Consider the following 20,207-nt stretch of genomic DNA (forward strand, 5'->3'; position numbering starts at 1 on the left):
TATCTACTCGGACTAACGCAGTGACATCAATGAAACATTCACCTTATAAAGGGATTCTGTCAAATATGAAACCAAGATCTTTCTTCTACATCCATTCTCCCTACACAGACACATACCCTGCATAACACAATAAATCAGATCAGGCGGGGGAAGACACACACAATGGAAATGCAACCAAGTTTTGGTCCACAGATATGTATGTCCACTTCAATACCCTACAGAACACCAGCTTTCTTCTTCAGAACAGAAAAATACGCTCTTTTGCAACAAGATAGGAAAAATGACAGGAATTTGGATATGTAACATGATGAAAATACTCAGCAAAAAAGCCCAATTTAGCAACACAGAACAGTAAACAGTTTTCATGTTTGCTTGTTGTAGCAAGCTGGGCTCAAGTATCTTGTACACTTCTATAACTTGTAAACTATTTTCAATTTCTCTGAAACAAAACCACTTCCCTCCAGTACCGTTAAAAGAAAAAAAAAAAGCTGTAAGATAACTTCAGCTTGCAATGATTTATGTACGACTCTGATTAAGTGCTGTATATAAAGACCTAAGTAGAGCAGAACTTTTGAAAAATACATGACTTCTTTACCCTAAAGCTCAATTCAAGCATTCCCAGGAAAAAAGCTGGAGAAGGAGGTAACATTTTTATAGCACAGCAAGGTCAAACTGAACACATTTCAGATCTAAGATTGTAATAGATACATACAGGTTTCCAGACTGACAATTGTGAACTATTAATAAACTCTCAGCTGCAGGATGCTATTATAGACCATAAAAGAAATTTTCATCTCGAACGTACTATAGCACAAAAAGCAGCATAGGCATTTGCAAACAGTAGGTACTATCAAGTGGCACACAGTTCTTAAGATCTGGGCACTTAATTTAGGTGCCTGAAAGGAGCCAGTCTTTTTGAAAATTCAACCTGTTGTGAATAAGGAACAACTCTGAATTTGAGCCTAAGCCCACAAGACTAACAATCTTTGCCAAATAAAATAAACTAGCTTCAGAAATCTTTCCTGTCTTTCACCTAAATGAAGTACAAGTTTACCGCCTATTTTAAACGGCTTCAATCTAACCAAGAGTGCTTGACCTTTTCAGTCAGGCATACCACATAATCCACTCTGACATCAAGGGAAAGTTGTATACCAAGGCCCTGCCACATAAACAGAATGATTTGTATGGTCAGCCTGCATGTGTGAAGCTGGGCTGACACCTCCTCAAAGCACCAGAGCTGCTGAGGACACACTGCAACATCGAATACCTCCAAGAAATACTCTTGCAGCCTCCCAGAAAAAAGCAAAATTCCTGGTTTTTTTTGTTTTTGTTTTTTTTTTAACATGGACAACTTAGAAATGGAGAGGGAATAAGCTGCACATTATACAGACTGTCTTGGGAGATGAAAATCTTTCATGGCTATCACCCTTCTTGAGAAGCAACAAGACAGGAACTTACTTGCACACATTTTAAGTGCAAACTGCAAGCTTATCATGAGCAGAACCCACCATTAGTAAGGAAGCTAAAGAGATGCAGTGTCCCAGGTGAACAGTCCTGAAGGCAACATGCTGCTGGTTGGTTTTAAGTGACCAAATCCTGGATCTTGGCCATTACCTAAATACAAAATGCTGAGGACTAACTCTTCCTCTGAGCATTCCAAAATTCTGAACAAAATAATTTCTCCAAGTCTGAACTTCCTCCAGACAGGGGCATAGCATCAAACAGGAGATTATTAAACTCACACAGTGCAACTCTCTAAAAACGTTTTCTTGTGGGAGAGGACAGTCTTGTCAAGAACTCAGCAGCCAGCAAGATTAACAACTTTCTCCATGTCCTTGAGTAACAGTTTTAAAAATAATGAACTAGATGTAGGATACAAATCACAAAATTTCTGTTTATCAAGGAAATCAATCATGTCTGTTGGTGAACCACTTTTAGGGAGGAAACAACACTACAAGGATTACACGCACAGCATTGTATTTTCATGGAAAGAGACCTGACACAACTGTTAACAATTTTTCAACACCTACACGTCTTTCTAGGTAAGAAGCCTAGGAAATGGAGCAGACAGAGGCAATCAGAGTTGGGCAGAAAAATCTCCAATTCCTTTGACATCCTCTTAAGAGGAAAAACAACCCTAACAAGAGCAATTCCCTGTTGCTCCTTTGATGAAAAAATGGTGATTCTGTGGGTCACCAGCATTAGTCATATTTTTTTATAGCTTTTTTTTTGGCCACTCCATTTCTCCATACGGAGCAGGCAAAACCGTTACTAAGGTTTTATGGTTCTATTATCCACTAGGTCAGTTCTAGTAAACAAAAGTCTTCACTTACACCCTACCAAATATTTGTATCCTTTCACTGTAACTATGACTGCTTTCTCCCTGGGAAGATGCTGGAGATGCTACGGCTTCTCTCTGGAAAAATGCTAGTTTTGGATGCATGCTCCAGAACTACTTCAGTAACTTAAGAAAATCTCAAAGACATGCAATAGTACTGTCATCTATGAACAGTAAATTTTTGCAACTCTGAAGTAGTATTCTAAGATTAAGTTCACGTTAACGATCACCTTCTGAAAAATGCTATTCTGCAAAAGTCATAGAAATACACTTACAATCCAAGCTGCTTTCTATAGACTATATAACACAAGCTATTGTTCATTGTAAAAAAGACTGATTTGGGGAAGCATTTCTGTTAAGAAACATACATTAAAACTTCTCACTATGTCTCCTGTAATTCTTTAAATAAACTGAATTTAGAATACTTACCTAACCACGTTGCAATAAGAACAGAATCAATTCCCTCTATGGGCTCACATATTCTAGCAACTACTGGATGTATTTGCTGTGACAGGTAGTAGTGAGTATCAACAGTAAGATTGTCTTGCTTTTGCAACTGTTCTGGAGCATATGCTCGCTGGCTGGCACTGAGATCTGATCCATCCTGAGACAGGAGACACATACAAAACAAAGTGTGAAAAAAGTAAAATCCACATTCAGTCTATGCAAAGGATTATGCTTCAAACATTATGCATTATTTTATCACAAAATTGTTACACAATCACTCTTTTTTGGTTGATTTATTATGCATCCAATACAAATCCAGCAGTAGTAAAAAAAAAAAAAAAAATTGCATTGCTGATGCTGGCATCAACTAGCAAGTTCAAGAATGTAAATCCAGCTTGTATTATTGCAGCCTACACGTGCAAATCAGTAAGAGTAGACAGAGTAAACAGTCCCATCTGTCAATTCTGAAATGCACAATGAAAACACATTGTAACCATCAGCCCAGTTAAAAATACGCAGAGGGCATGCATTTTGGATTCACTTTGTACTAAACTAGCATTAACATTTTGCACAACAAGCAAATTCTAAGTCGTGGATATCAAAACTATATCTGTTTTGCTAGGAAATTTAGATTCCTCAATTCTATAAAGAAACAAATAGAATGCATGGTCAGAGAATGGACCATCATTCATTGGCATGCGAATAAACGGCAGAGGCAATAGTATCAATTTGAAAGAGCAAATTCTGAAATATTCAGAAAAACTGAAAGAAACACATGGTGACATCACAAGCCAACAGAGAAACACCACTCAGAGGTTAGAGTATACATTACATTCTTCTCCAACTTGAAAGAGGAAGATAAGAAGAAAATAATTCCATTTAGGAAGGCAATAATTAAATTGCAAACAGTATTCATGAAGGAATTAAGTATCAACTCTAAGATGATGTTACTCTTCTGGAAAACGTAACTCATTCAGTCTGTAGAATCATATTTCCAGTCCACAACTACACTAGGAAATTTTATTTTTTCATGTGTGTCAAAAATCTTAGAGCAGACCTTAAAAGCAGTATTTTAGCAAGCATTCAGTATTAAAAGTAAACCTTAATGGGGATGCGGGGGGAGTACCACAGCTTATTTTTTGCTAAGTACAGTCTTTTTTTGCCTTTTTTTACAGCAAAATAAAACTAATGCATGAACACAACACCTTCATTTTTCAGTTAAGACAAGCTACTGACTTCAGTAGGGTCAGCAACCATGGACTGAAAACCCATCACTAATAAAGACAGACTGCAAGCCATTGGTCCCTCCCACTCCTTTCAGACAACTTAGTATTCAGAACAAAATTAATTTAGGACTATTCAGCTCATCCAGCTGCTTTGCAAAAATAATTACAATGCAATTCCTTCAGCTCCCTTCTTTCAACAAGTACATTCTTCTCTTGTATTGTGCCATTGCTCAGCCGTACCCATGGCCCAGCTCTCATAAGTCTTGGCTGCTTCATCACGCCAGGCTAAGAATTCTCAGTTAAAGAAAATACAGTATCTTTCGGTTTGTAACGATGAAGGAGCTGAAATAGTGGTCCACTGTAGAAGTCACGTTGCCAAGTCAATCGGTTTGGCATAAGAGATCCCTTGGTCCATCTAATCCAACCGACACCTTTTTTTTTTTTTTAAACAGCAAATCCAAAGTGGACTATATATTTGTGAGATAATGACAAACATTTATAGGATAAACATCTGAAAACAGAAAGTTCCTCAAATTCCCCAGTCTATCCAACAGAGGTAGTCCCAGATCCAATGACTATGAACTGAAAAGACACAGGTTGAGACTGGAAATAACAATGACACTATTTAACCACCACCACCAATTAATTAGCTAGCTTTCCAAGAATGACAGGCTCTTCACCACCAGAATTTTTTTCTCCTTAAAACGAAGAATAGATATTTTCCTTAAAAATAAGTTCTAGTTCCAAACAGAAATTAATTCAGGGAAATTTCATCAGCCACTCTATGAAAATAGTCAGATGAGCTGAGCTGATCACAATAGTTCTTTCTGGCTCTATAACACTGAATTTAGTACAGTAAACTGACTATTTTAAACTATAACATAATCTCACTACAAAGAAACATCAAAACATTTTTTTCCAGGAGTTCGATTGGTTTTCTTTGCCATCTCTGAAAACAATACCTAGTATTTAGCTATATATAAAGACATTTTTACCTGACAAATGATGTATGAGACAGTGTCTCCGGCCTTCACCCTTCGGCCTCCTTGAGAGTTTATCCACATGGCAACATGCACATGTGGCAAGCTTTTTCTGTCAGGATAATCCTGTGGATCTTTTGTCAATGCCTGAGAGATCAAAGGAGGAAACAGAAACATAACTATGAGAAAAGTATTTTACTTCCGTGATGGACAACTCAGAACTTTCAAAGACAAGATTACATAGTAGCTATCCTCATCCATCTACTATTCACAAGTACATTTGCAAGACAAAAAAGAAAGATGAAAAAATTGTAATAAAGGTATGTTCCAGACATTAAGGTCTAGGCACCAGTCCTTCATACTTTAAAAATTTTATTATTAATAAAATGAGAGGATGCTTCTACAATTGCTGTCTGAAAAATGCATTACATTAAAAGCACAACAGTTCAAAACAGTTACAGATATAATGCAATTGTTTTAAAATTAAACTACATTGAAGATTAAAACATTACGCAAAATACAAAAATACAGCCAGAGATTACCCTCTTACCCCTGCACCAGGTCAGGTCATAAAGTAAATTTGAATATCAAGTGGTTAAGTGTATTTAACACTCTGTAGCAAGAGGATAGAACTGGATATAAATATTTCCACTTATCTCATACTACTGAGATTCCACAATGTGTTTTTCCTTTACATAAAATAAAATGCTACGTTTAAATATTTACCGTTATCCCAATTCTTAGAAACAATTTATACATTTCAGTTAATAGTGAAACACATTATTTATTTTTCCCCAAGTAGTATAACAGAGGAACATTCAGCATTTAAAGTGAAAATTATTCCATGTATATCTTTTACTGGGATACTAAGTACTGTTAGATTATTTGCGTCAGAACGCCTTTTTTTTTTTTTTTTTAGTCAAACATAAAAATCACTGATTTCTCCAAGACTCATATGACAACCTGAACACACTTCTTAACTGATTGATTAACACAGTCTTACAGAGCAGACAGATGTCTGGCTGGCAAAAGAAAGAGACTTTGGATAGAGCAAATTTGGGAAATCTCTTCTATTAGAAGCATGAAAGTAGCACGTAATATCCAACCCATTAGTAAAACAGCCCCCTAGCAGGGGCAGGGCGGGGGGAGCTTTTGAAGTTAAAACTACAGGTTTCATTGAGGATTCATAAAAATAAACCAAAACCACAATGCTGTTTGCTAAAACTCCTATAGATAAAGCAGAGTATTTTACTTCTTGCTTCAGGAAAGTCTTGAATGAGATCTCAAAATGACTATTAGCCTTCTTCTATGGAGCTTTGAAGAGAAATAAACTAACAACAGTATGCTTTTATATGGGTTTTCTAGAAAACAGAATGCTTGATTTTTTTTTCCATTGCATTCTTCAGTTTATGTATTTTAAACCTAAAATATAAAATAACAGCTTAGGAGAAAACTTCTCCTGAAAGGATGAGCTATCATGTCATTCTCCAAGTGCAGAATCAGCGGGGAAGACAGCAGGATGGGACAAGACACAAAAGTTGTTATTCTGAGGAAGCAAGACAGGCCTCCAGCCCCACAAGGTATTTTTTCTCATATTGTAGGACCTTTGCTGTATGTTCCATGCTATTCAGTATCTAATAAAACTCTTGATATTTCACAGCATTATAAGGATTAAAAAGATTTTTATCAGCAGTCAATATATTCAGGAACAGTAAAGTTTTTCCAAGACAGAAAAGAGCTGAGACATCATTTACCTTGTTTATTTCAAACTGATTTACTGGGATCTTGCCATTGATCACATTTTCTCCAATTTCTATGAGCTGCCTTTGAATATTTTCCACGATTATGTCTCGGGGCTGATCAGAAAGAATCTGACCAATTATATAGCTGTAAAAACAGTCCAGAATTGAAGAAAAGCTTAAGACAGGCAAAGCAAAACCATTACAATAAACACAATCCTCTCTTCCCCTGCATTACCTCTAGAAATTAAAGAGCCTAAGGATGAAGTCTCATGCAAAATTTATAGAAATTTGCCAGGATATTTCATGTTGCGTTTTATTTATTTACTTATTGTACTAAAAGCAAATTATTTTAAATAGTTCTAATGTTAAACAGTGATTTGGAATTGTTGAGTGCAACTGGTTTCTATTTTCTGCTCCCATTTCATTTTGCCATTTATTATTCCATAGCAGGTATCTTAAGATGGGGGAGAAGAGAACATATCAAGTAAGCAAAGTCTTGCCTATTTCTGTAAAATGTGGTTGGAAGATCTGCCAGCTGCAGAAGAGTTAGTCACTAAAGAACACTCTCAAACATTTGTATAGCTTTAATTACTAATACATTCCTAACTTGGAAAAATTTGCTTCTATTATGATGCATCTTTTCTTAGAAAATGCAAGTCTTAAGAACAGTAAGCAAGTGTGTGGTGTATTTTTACAGATGTAGAAAAGTATTCATTTTTTGATACATTTGGGCCCCAATTTATTTAAGTTAAGTTTTCAAGAGGCAGTACGCAATACAAGTTGAGTCAGCCTCCAGATGACCACCTCTCCACCCACTCCAATTTTCTTTCTACAGTGCTAAATGTATTATCTCCATTGAATGTAAGTATGAAAATGCCCTGTGCAATGACAACTAATAAATCATTGATCCGGCATCCATCATAATGAAGCATCAGAAGAGTCTCATTTGAAAAACGGAAGAGAAACAGTCTTGGGGGAAGGGATCACCTCCTCAGGCTGCACCCAGCACACTTCCAGCTTTATTAGAGGATGCTGAAAGAGCTGACCACCAGCCTCTTTAACCGTCTTTGAAAAAAAGTGTGACCTAAAACCTATGACTCCAAACACTGATAGCACCTACCATTTCCACAAGCTTTCAGCTGTGGTTTATTAAACTGCATATACAACATTGCAACAACTCCAATGCATAGCTTCCACAGAAGATACAAAAACAGACAGTAAAATTAGAGACATTTGTACTGGCACAAGTATAATCTGTTACCAATGCCAAAATGTAACATTTACTACCTCCTAAAAAAATCAGCTAAGATGCTCTAACAGTGATGTTAGTTACCAGTCTGGACTGTTCAGGAAACAGCCACATGATATCAAACGTTTATGAAGCATGTACTGTTTAATATAAAGCAAAGAGGACAACAGGAAAAAGAAACTCACTTTCCAGTCTCTTTTGCAAGATCACACCAGTCTCTCCGGACTATATCCAATCCTTTCAGTTCTTGTTTAGTTACATATTTCCCATCTCCTGTTGGTTCCACAATCAGAGCAGCATATTTCTTCTTCTTTAACAGTAGCAAGGACTTAAAGACTCCATCAATATCAATTTCCAACAGTTTATAGAGCTTGTTCACTTCACTTTTGATCTGTGAATGCACCAACATTAAAACCAAATGGAACACCTTAGTAACTACCGACAAATTTAACTTCCATCTAGAATTGTATCATTCTTAAGTTTTAAAACAAGTAACACTACACACTGTGTGTTTGCATTCACATTTTAAAGACCCATTAGATATCATTAAGCATGAAATTAAGTACACAGTAGTAACTATGAACTACTATTAAAATTAAGGTTCACCCATTGGCTTCCTCAGGATTTACAGCTTGGTATACCTAACTCCCCAATAAAATTAAACTGGGCAGAGAAGCATGGGACTGAATGTGACCTTGCAGATAACATGACTCCAGCCCGTTTTACTAGGGCAGCTACTCCATCTAGCCTCTCACATAAATTAAGCAAACAAGGGATTTCAGAGTAGGGATCCACTTACTAGGAAAAGATGACCGTCATTTAGAACATGGAAATTGCTTTATAAAAAAGGTGCCTTGCAAAGGCGCTTTTTTTTCCTCCCCCCCTCCAACCAGGGAGGGGAGGGAGAGCTATGACTGCAGACGAGAGCTCTGTGTCTGTTCAGGAAAAACACACACAAATGGGCAAGTGTTTATTTATACCCTTCCCCACAATATGCCTACTTTTTCTGTAGCCTGATTTCTTTGAGAGGAAAAGGTGCCATTTTTCTACACACAGGCTATGTCTTATCCACATACAAAAGCTTGAAATTGCACTTGATATGTTGTCTTAATATAGTACAAAATATCAAGTGGCTCCACATCTCTTACCTCTATTCTAAGAGGATAGAAGTGCAACAGCTCAAAACAGCATGTACCTTTAACAAAGAACTTCAGTTCCAGTACACATTCACCCACCTACTGGCTCAACTAAGTTTCCCACTCGCGTTTTTCTTTTTTCATACATTTTTACTTTACTTTCTTCAACAGAATACCTGCATATCACTCCTCAGACATCCTGTTCTGTCTTCACATGTTCTACTTTTCATTTTCTTTCCTCTACAACTTTCATTCCCTCTTGATTTTCAGTATCTCCCTATCCACTCTTACTCCTCTATTATTTCCAGTTCTCTCGTTAGAGACCACCAACTATGAACTATCCCCTTCTCATGCCTCACTGAAGTTTTATATAAATTAAAGTTCTTTTGCCACCTAATACATACCCTCACTAAGACGGGAACAGTACTTCCAGCATAAAATCTCATTGGTTTGCTACCTAGCTTTGGGCCCACATTACCAGTTTTAACCAAAACTTTCCTTACAAATTTTCCATGTATATGTATTATGTATATGTATACATATATGTGTGTATTTAATTTTTCTCACTTAGATCTCCCTTTTTCCTATTGCAGTAGCTATCATCACTTTTAATAATCTGGGGCTATCCTTAGTAGTGTTTTATATCCCTTATATATAAGTTATGAAGGACATCATGAGGCAAAACTGTTTTGTCAAAAGGTTCGTATTTTACTCATTAAAGCAAAACAGTCAAACAATTCCTCTGAACATTTTTCTGCTATTTTTTTTTTCCAAGTCTTTTAAATTATTTTTTCTACATCATAGTAATAAAGTGCTTAAATACCAGCAACAGTGCAGTATTGAATGTACTGGCAAATCTGATTCACAAGGATGCACAGAAAATGAGAAACGTATGAAATTCTGCTGAGTAATGACTAAAAGGGGCATGGATATAAATAATGGGGGTTAAGGGCAGGGGTGAACACAAGCAGAAACCTGTGAGACAAGGCATTAGATGGGAAAATTCAGAAAGAAGATGAGAGAATTTTCTCCAATAGAAAAACAAAATTAATGTCTTGGAGGAATGCTTCATTGCTGAAGGCAACCTATAAATTGACACTCTGCATTAGAACAGAGGTAGATACGCCAACTGCTCTCACAGTAACTGTTTGCATTAAACCTGTGTGCCTTCCATACAGTCTACATCAAAACAAAAGTATAATGAATGCAATGTAAATACCCCTCATCTCTGAAAATGGTATTTTGGGAAAGAAATTAATATGCAGTAGAACAGTGACATTTCTTAAGAGTGTTCCTTATCAACGGATACAATTCTCTATCCTGATAATTTTTTATATGAGTTACACCCCCCCTCCATTCTCTCAGTAAACCTGAAACAAAATCAGAAGTATTTAACCTATGATGATGATCCTGTCAGACTTTATAAAAATTATTATCATTTAACTGCTCCTCTGTAACATTTACCCAGCAAATGGGAGTACAGGGACAAAAAACAAACCAGAATGAAACGACACACACACACACGGCTAGAGTGAGATTAAACTTTCTTATACACTACTGTATATACACTTGAAACTAAATATAGTCTTGTAGGTGGCAAACAAAAAAGAGATTGCTTTCTTCCATGCCATCAGCCCTCCTGCTACTTGGTTATGACATCAAGATATTATTCCTTTTTCCATGTTCCTGAGATGGACCTACTTCTGAAAGTACCAACCTAGCATGAAAGCAGAAGCATTCTAAAAAAACCCCAGAATCACTCTTGCCTTAAAATGACATGACTTTTTTTTAATACTATACTGAAAAAAACCTCCAAGTTTGCTTTGGTTTTTTTAGAGCTTCCATAGCTTTCATTTTCATCACAATTTCTTCCAAAACCAACTTCTCTTACATCTTTTCTTTAAAATGTTCTGAAACATTTCTCGCTTGTCTTCCACAATTTTGGAGAGCCGCAACATTTCCACATCATCAATTGCCAACTGCTAATCAAACAGATCTCTTCCATATCTAGTATACCTTGGAAGTTATTATTTGAATTTGCCACTGGAAACCTGACGGCAGATAGAGTGTAACACACTATATAACTAAACAAAACTAAACTGATAGACATCTCTCATGTCAAAACAAAAATCATTAACATCAAAATTGTGTTGACGTTGTAATTTTAACTAATGTGGAGGAATTGTACCTTACATTTTGACTTACCAAGTATTCAGATAGTGTCTTGGTAACTTAGGATTGGTAAAAAAAGCTCATTATACAATGAAATGTTTCATTTAATTTAATCACTTTAGAAAACGCACAGAGTAGCTACGTCTGAAGACAGGGCACTCTGAACTTTTACTACTCCATAGCTTCCATACATCATCAAATTCTTCCTTGTGGCCTATTCTCTGCTTATGCCATAGAGTCCTCTCTTAATACCATCTGCTCCACTCAGTGTTACAACACAGACATGCAGGAAAGCTCTAAAAAGAAAAAATTCCTTACCTTGTTCCCGAGCTTGAAGACCTCATCCAAATTGGTGCTATTAGTATTTATCATAATGGAATCTGTGTCTCCATAAATCACTTCAAGGTTCATCTAAATGAAACAAATTGCTTTGAAAAACAAAACAGAACCACTCCGTCTTTTTAAAGTCCCACCTCATTTTCAAGATTCAAAAATACCATTATCTGTATATTATCCCTTAAATACTAAAGAGCAGAAAAATGTAAAGTAAGTTTTTACTGAGAAGTCTGTACATTTCATTAAGACATACGTGAATTTAAAGAGAATGATGAAACTTAAATCACTGATATGTTTAAAAAAAAATAATCACTGTTCAGTTGTGTACCTAATATAAGTGGTTAGAATTTTACTAAATGAATGCTAGAAAAATAAGTCAGTGAACAAGTCTAACCTTGAGAAACAGCAGGAACTCTAATCAGAAATAATTTTGGACTGCTAGGACACAAGAAGATCACTCTAGACTCAAAGACTGCCGGACAAATTCAGACTATTCAGATGAGGCATTTAGCCAATGTGCTTGAAAGATAATACCACAGTCAGGTATCCTATCCCATTTGTAGCCATCACAATACTACTGCAAAAAAGTAATTCTGGACTTAAAAACAAAATCCAACCCAAAACCTCAGACACTCTATTTCAAACAAATCTAGTGAAAATATTGGCTAGTGGATAACAACTGACAATACCACAGTACTGTCCAGATTAGGCTGCTGCTCTTACACTTTTTTCAGATTATGCAGGTGGCTTCATATTTCCATTTTCTCACTCCCATCTTTTTTTTTTTTCCTACTGTAATCTAGTTACCTGTGTTAGTCCTCCCTGGGGCAGCAGATCTTTCTGGGAACAAGGCATTCCTTTTGCATAAGGATCTAGCTACTATCACCCACAAGGTTTGTATCCCCAGGTTGAACTACTGAACAATTACACCTGGAGATGAACACGAACACCTACTTGATTCCTTCTCTCTGACTGACACTTTTGCCCTTTGTATCATCTCTCATACTGATCCTTGTAATAATTCAAATGCCCTACTTGGAAAAGATTGTGTTCAAACACCAGCCAGACTGCCATAATACCCTGGGATAACGGATCAAACTCTAGGCAAACCGAGGCACATAAAAAGCCTGGGGTGCATATGAAAGGCATAGCAAGGAAAAAATGTCACCAAAAAAATGGGCAGATGCATCCAATTACATAATATTAACTTGAAAAAATGAAAACCTGATGTTTTCAGTGGTGGAAAATCAATGCAGCTGTAAAAACTGCAGCATGGCTATGTCCATGTTAAACTCTATAAAGTCAAAAACCCACCCTGTGACAGAGTTTAAAGGATGCCAAAAAATAAACCATAATAAAACACTAGAACACATGGTGTAACAGGTCTATGAGTAAACTCTAATTAGCACTGTTGCTAATTTCCTTGAAACAGTCGCACATAGGCTTCAAGCAGGGGCCAGATCATATCTGTGGTAGGAAAAGAAAAAAAGCTATAATCCATTAGGAAGGATTACATTTGTAAACCAGGCATCCTAAGAAGTGATTTCAGGTCTGTTTGGGTTACAGTTCTCCTAGAATAAAAAAAATTTCACCAGGTGTGCTCTTTAAGGGTTGTTGTTTAATGAAAATGCTCAGCATTACCTTTTGCACCATCTCCTTGGTATGCATCAAAATCTGAAATAAAAAAAATAATCAAAGATTAGTGTATGATATAATTACAAGCTAACACATGCAAACATATCCATTAGGTTGCTAACTCCAAATGCTCTCACCTTTCAAAACAAAGCAAACCACCTCTCTCCTGGCAACACAGTCACCTCAATACTCTTATTACATGAGTAAATTCTCATCTGACCTTGTATTAATGCTATTATTAACTCCCCTAAAACAAGATTAAAACAAATCTCAAAATTGCATGTGCACACACACATTCTACCTTAGGAAAAAAAGAACATTGAATCAAATGCTCAAATAAAACCTAATCAGGAAGTGCCAGAATTAAGCCTCTTTCAGTAATATAGGTCAGTCGTCTCCTCCATATCCATCATCTTATCTCTTGATGTCATTGAGTCTTTTCCCCCAAAACGTCCTGTCTTACTCAGTAAAGCCTGGATGCTGCTCACTTAACAAGAACCTAGTCAAAAGGTTGATTACCCTTAGAGTGATCTCAAAATGGGTCATCAAAAAACAAACTCCTTAGGAAAACCAGAACTGGGACAAGGAGCTGGGATAGAGGTAGGATAAAGATGTTGACTCAGTAAGCAAATCCGTGTGTAATGAGGTTTGTTCCTCAGCCAAAAGCTCATCCCAAGTTCCCTGAATGCTCTGAATAGCAATTCTCTGAACCTTAGAAATAGCTATAGAGACCTCACATGAGTAGGCTCCTGCTTCCATCTCTAATACTGGTCAGCATAGGGGAGAGGAGTGGACGAGCGTACCATCTGAAGCCACAGATACAGCTGTAGTGCAGAAAAGACAAGTAAAACTAGCTTGACGAACAAAATGTGTAGCTGCTGCAGCAGGAAGGGCTTGGTGAAGTTTGCACAGCTGCAAAAGAACCAACATCTGGTCCATTCCTTCAGTCACCTGGCCATGTTTCCACTGTATTCCCCATTTCCTTTCTCATCAGCATCCTGGTGCTCTGGCACACAGCTCCAGATTGCACCTGGTTAGTCCCAGTTCCCTGGCTTCAGTCCTCTCCATCCCCACTCAGCATAAACTTCAGTTCTTTTTCAGCTAGTCCTGCTACTTATATATTTGTACTTCAAATTTTCTTAAAGAGGATTACTTTGAATCACTTGTTATATTGATGATAGATCAGAGTCTGTTAGGTGAACGCAAACAATTTGGTACTCTAGCTTTAAAGATAGTCAGGCAATACACTATTTTAACAGGTTATATTAAATTCAGTAGCCTAGTCTAAGTTTTATTATTTTTCATACATTAAATTGCAATACTCCTTGGCCATATTTGCCAAAAAGGCAGAATTATGACTTGTAGTCAAGAAGTCTGTGACAGGGACCTGAGCAGTAGAAATTAGCAGGGATGAAGAAAGAAAAAGGAGAAACAGGGAACAGCTGGCCATGCTTAGTGGGAGTATGACCATCTTCAGGGAGATCTCATGAATTTTGTAAGGCCAAGGAGCCTAAAATGAACGCAAGAGTCGACTATCATGATATTGACTATTGCTATTATAGCAAGCGATTCTGAAACAAAGGTGGAATGTCCACCTCTCCATAACAGTACACGAACAGGACAAAGCTGTCATTCCTTCAACATTAACGGCAAGTTTCTTTAATATTTCTGAACCTTTAAACAATGAATGATTAATACTAAAGTATGATGCTCCACTATGCTTTTTCAGTTTGTTTTAAATTATGCACCACAGAATTATGCACTGAAAGCTATACTCCACCGGCATTCTTAGTTTTGCAATGCTTGACTTTGCAAACTTAATGTCCAGTTTCAGCATAGTTTGTGTTCAGACACATTTCCTAGCCACTTTCATCTTCGAAGAAAAAAATCACTGCACCTAAGGATGGACTCAAGTACAAAGATGTGAGCTAAGCAAACATAATATACCACTCCCTTCAAGGCCCTTAAGGAAAGGTTAGGTTCCAGACCACAGTGTAACTTTGACACAGCTGACTCACAATGAATGTCCTTATCAGGGTTATTCCCCAAGCACATACCTATGGATTTACACTCTCTGGGTCAAGTTCAAAACATCCTGTTGGTTTAAAGACCATCCACTGATGCCACAAACTAGGTACTTGGACAATGTGATGACTGAACTCTGCTGATGTCCCAAGCTGCAAAAAGCTCGGCTGGCCTCAATCTTCTATGTAGACAAAGAAGAACAGGAAGATGGTCTGTCTTAACTGCAGATTCATTCTAGGCTGAATGTGCTCAGATGCACCCAATTCCATTTTAGTCAGAACCTTAAAAAAGATATTCCACTCGTATTCATCTCCTAGTGAGTGATTCAGATGGCACCGCCCTACCACCTTTCCATGGAGTTTTGAAATTATTCTAAAGACACATATCACTGGTACATTACACCGAATTTCATATACAGTAATCAGAGTTCTAGCTTATTCACCACCCCACCCCCCCCTTTCTCTCACTTAATTAGCTAACTCCTACAGAGAAAGGTTATACCTTTCCCTTAGTACTCCAAAAGCAAACAGGAGCCCCGAAACAAAATTTTAAAATTGGCAATTAAGAGTTTACATGTAAAAGAAAAGAAAAGAAGGCCTACCATTTTTTTCCCTTGATAATCTCTGGCATTTTCTACTTCATTCTCTGAAATAATGCTTTCTATTAATAGTTAAAATAACTTTTTTTTTTTTTTAAAAATAGGATTACCCCCTACTAAAAAATTTGTTTGGCTGTGCAAAGACCATTTCTCAATTGCCTCCAAGGACAGCAGTGGATGTAAGTAGTAACAAGAGAGTCACAGATAAGTTAGCTTCATCAAGTGACTGGCATATGCTAGTGCTACCCATTCTGACAGGAGATCACTTTTAAGTGCCAACAGCTACAAAACAGAAGGTTATAAAGGCTTGCTAAATTCATTAATAAGGCAGTCGGTAGTTATCTGATTTCACAGCAACACCTGCATATTTATCTTCTCATTACCAATTGGATGATGGAATTTTTTTCAAGCACATTTCAAAAATCTGCCAACTTCAAGTGTAGAAAAAAAAATAAACTTTGTAGTTAATTTTTCCCTTAACAAAGTACAGCTGTTGAGAATAATTGTTCAAGATCTTACCCTGTAATGTCAACTGCAGCAGAACAAAGAGTATTTAATTAGCAAATCTATCCAGTAATTCAACACCTATTATATAAAATGCCTTCGTGATTTTATTCAGGATAATTTGCTAAGAGGGTTATTACTGACATTCAGATGAAATTTAAAATTCCTACGCAAGTCGAGTCATAATAGCAGTAATGATCCCCCCAATCAGGAGATACTGTGTCACACAAGGTTCTTTTGCAATGCAGCAGCCGATTTCCTGACTTCTTAATTCCTGGGCTCAGCTCAGTGAGAGCCCTTCATGGCAATATTTCAGTCAGCCATACATCCTTAATGGGACTCTATTAAAATACCTAGAATAAAAATGACTTTTTTTTTTTTTTTTTTTTTTGTTAAAAAGAATGACAGCACTGCTATCATATCAATCATTAGCAGTTTCTCAGAAATGCACAGAAAAGGAAGGGAGGTTTATAGTGAGGCTGGGAAGACAGAAGAAAGAAGGAAGAGAATAGGAAAATTGTTACTCGGTAGTTTCCTTTTGCAAATAATATTGCACTGCTCATGAGAGCTGGATTGTGTCCTACTGCAGGCAGTCCAAGTAGGAAGAATTAATTGCCTGGCAACCCATCTGTACAGCCATGCCCCCTCCCCCCAGCAAACATATACTTCTAAAAACCTGTGAACTTCTCAGCAGAGTGAACATCTGTGAAATTCTATTTTAACTTTTTTCTTGGAAAAGCAAGACTAGAAACACATTCTCTCACCCATGAACTGCAAGTCAATATAAACTGAAAGATTGTAATTGCAGACAAGCAATCAAACTGCGAAATTCCCTGTCCTACTTCTACTCCAACTCACTAATTACTTAATTAAATGAGGACGTGATTTAAGAAAGCGAATGATTAAAAATAAATAAATACACAAAGAACAGCTTTACTATTATACATTACATCCAGTATTTTGAAAGATTCCTTATTTAAAAACCACTAAAGAGTGCCTTCCAATGAGAGGATGCTTATGTGAAAACAAGCTAACATACCTGAGTTAAAAAACAATGGGACAGGGCACAAAACTAACACACTGATGCAAAGATTTCTCCTGAAGACACACAAATTTTCTGTAGATTCCTGGGGCCGCAGATGTGAAGGAACCAAAAGGGAGACTTAAGACCAGACTGAAGACTGACTGCAATGATTACAAAAATATTGTGCCAAAGATGCATACCAAAAAATAAATAAATAATAATTTAAAAAAATCACTTATGCATTCACTTTGCACAAAAAGAAAAACTAACACTCTTAAGGCCTTGGCAAAAAAATGTATTTTTGAAGACTACCTGTAGTTATCTAGTGTAGACCTGATACCTTTTTTCTATCTCAGCTGTCTACTTCTGCAATTATATAGTAAGAAAATAATTCTGTCATCAGCTTTAGAAATTCATATTAGCTAGTCCTTCCCATCACACAGAACAAATGGGCAGGAAGAACTGTGTTCCAGTATGTAACACCAGTCACTAATCTATGTAAGAAGTATTTCTGAACCCATGTATTTTTGCAACCTATTCATTAGCTTTGCTCGTATTTTGTGATAAGTAGCCTCTACCACTGATAAACCATGGCCACAGGATGCTGCAAAAAGATTTTATTAAGGAAGATTTTCAAAAAAGGTTTCTATCACTGGACAAATGGCACGTATGCCACAAGCAAAAAGATGGAAGCCTTCTTAGCCACAAGGAATGAAGCACCACTATATACCCTTTTCATTAGACAATGGACTTAGTTTAGAAAAGTTTGAGTGACCAGATTCAAGTAGTTAATAAATAAGTTTGTTTCAAAGAGTATTTGCTGTACTTGGACAATGCATTCAAAGTTACATTTCCCAAAAAATCTACACTCTTAGGAAATGTTAACAGCATCAGAAGTACACCCCACCCTGCCAAAATTTTCCCTTCCAGGTGTTTTGGTTTTTGTTGTTTTGGGTTTTGGGTTTTTTTTTTCATAAACACTGAAATTAACTGTCGATGCTCCACCCAAAGCTGACAGACGCTACTGTGTATAAAACCAGTTTTGGATGGTGCACCAAAACCAAAGGGAGAATGGTTCCAAGGGCTGAAGCAGTGTACACAAAGATTCAGTAACACATGTTTACATGCCAAGAAAAGATTGGATCTTCTGCCTCATGAACAACAGAAAACACAAAAAAGGCAACAATAGAAACATGCTGAACACAACCAAAATCCTGTGTACCTTTGTCACATTTTGACAAGGAATGCAAAGATGACAGTAAAACACTAAAGATGATGATGTGAATCAAATTACAACCGGAAGACAATGTTCCCTTAGTGCCAGAAACAATTATACCTTTAAAATTCTACAGTACCTCTATTTCAAGTATTTGTGGTGGGTTTCACTGAAGAGAATAGGAAAACCAGAATTAACTCCTTACCAAGTTGTAGAGTTATTGGTTATTCTGCACAATATATTACAAACCATGCTATAAAGCAGCAACTTTTGCCTATTTTGGAAAGGATTCTTTTCATACTAGGATGAAAGAAAAAACAATGAAATAGTCCTGCAGCTTTGGACAAAAGTAAAAACAAAACAAAACAAAACAAAAAAACAAACCACAAACAAAAAAACAACAGCCAAAAACTTTTGTGTGGAAATTAATTTAGAATCTTGGAAATGTAGGAACTGAGTGCCCAACAATGAAGTTGAACACTTGGGTGTATGTAAGGTAACGAACCCAGTTCTGACCTCACTTCGTGATCCCAGAAGCAGTGAGAATACAAAGTCCGGGTGAATAACTAGCTGTGAAAGATGTCTGTACAGCATGGGCATCTCCTAACCCTCCACAGTCAGTAATGCTCCTTCCAGACAAACCAAACAGCAGAACCAGTGGCAGTTCCTAGAGAAGCACCAGGGCTCACAGCCCACCCACAGGATTATTTTCTTTCTGCACAACCCATTCAAAACTGAAAGCCTAAAACAAATGAAGGAGCAGGGAAATTTTTTGCCTGTTTTACTCCATAAAAAAATAAGATCTACAACACCTAAAAACCCTTGAAGAACATGGTACTCAAACCAATTTCAGCTTATTAACTCTTAGGAATATTTTTTTATTTAAATCCATTAAATAAGTCTATGCTTGAGGAACATTTTGTACTTAAATGTAAGATGCAAAGGTAGCTTTATAGTTAATAGGAAAACCTTTTCTGCATTTCAAGTACACTGCTACTACATTGAAAGCTAACCATATCACAAACCATAAGTAAAACCACTTCTAATAAGCAAGAATATGACAGGCATCATTTACTATTTCCTAGTAAAACCAAAACATGTGTTAAGTTGTTCAGTATTTCAATGAATACAGACAAGTATATCCTCCATAGAGAAAAGAGCAGCATTTGTTTCAGTGAAATGAACAAACATTTAGACAGGAAAGCTTTATTTTGCTTTGTTTCCCAAATTGAACTGGTTTAACATATTCAGCAATAGAGAATCAGTCTTTCACTAGAAAAAAGAAAATGACAAGAACAGTAAATAATTAAAATTAATTACTTATAAACCAAGGCCTCCTGTTTGGTGAGACAAGTTAGAATCTAGTCAAGGTTTACACCAGAGCACAGAGATTTTCCTCCAAATAACAGCAAAATCTATTCCCAAGTAGAGAAGAATAACCATACCACCCTCCACATCAGGTTTAAGTGGAACTACATTTTTAGAAATTATCTTTCAAATATATAAGCGTGTGTCTCAATCTTGAGGTGATAGGAATGTAAGTACTGTCTCATCTCCCAGATAACTTACTCTCATAGCC

At 36.7% G+C, this 20,207-nt stretch overlaps 1 protein-coding gene across 2 annotated transcripts in view; it reads right to left on the bottom strand.

The window, feature by feature from the left end:
- The window catches only part of POLA1 (DNA polymerase alpha 1, catalytic subunit), a 200,871-nt gene that overhangs the window by 115,985 nt on the left and 64,679 nt on the right, over positions 1-20,207 (bottom strand). For both annotated transcript variants that reach the window (XM_049835189.1, XM_049835190.1), the window contains 6 exons: positions 13,268-13,300; positions 11,609-11,701; positions 8,168-8,373; positions 6,746-6,878; positions 5,007-5,138; positions 2,768-2,942 (listed from right to left, as the gene is read on the bottom strand). In XM_049835189.1, coding sequence (XP_049691146.1) covers positions 2,768-2,942; positions 5,007-5,138; positions 6,746-6,878; positions 8,168-8,373; positions 11,609-11,701; positions 13,268-13,300 — 772 coding nt within the window. The remainder of the gene's footprint in view (positions 1-2,767; positions 2,943-5,006; positions 5,139-6,745; positions 6,879-8,167; positions 8,374-11,608; positions 11,702-13,267; positions 13,301-20,207) is intronic.

The sequence above is a fragment of the Accipiter gentilis genome, chromosome 32 (assembly GCF_929443795.1).
Source record: "Accipiter gentilis chromosome 32, bAccGen1.1, whole genome shotgun sequence".
Lineage (NCBI taxonomy): Eukaryota > Metazoa > Chordata > Aves > Accipitriformes > Accipitridae > Astur > Astur gentilis.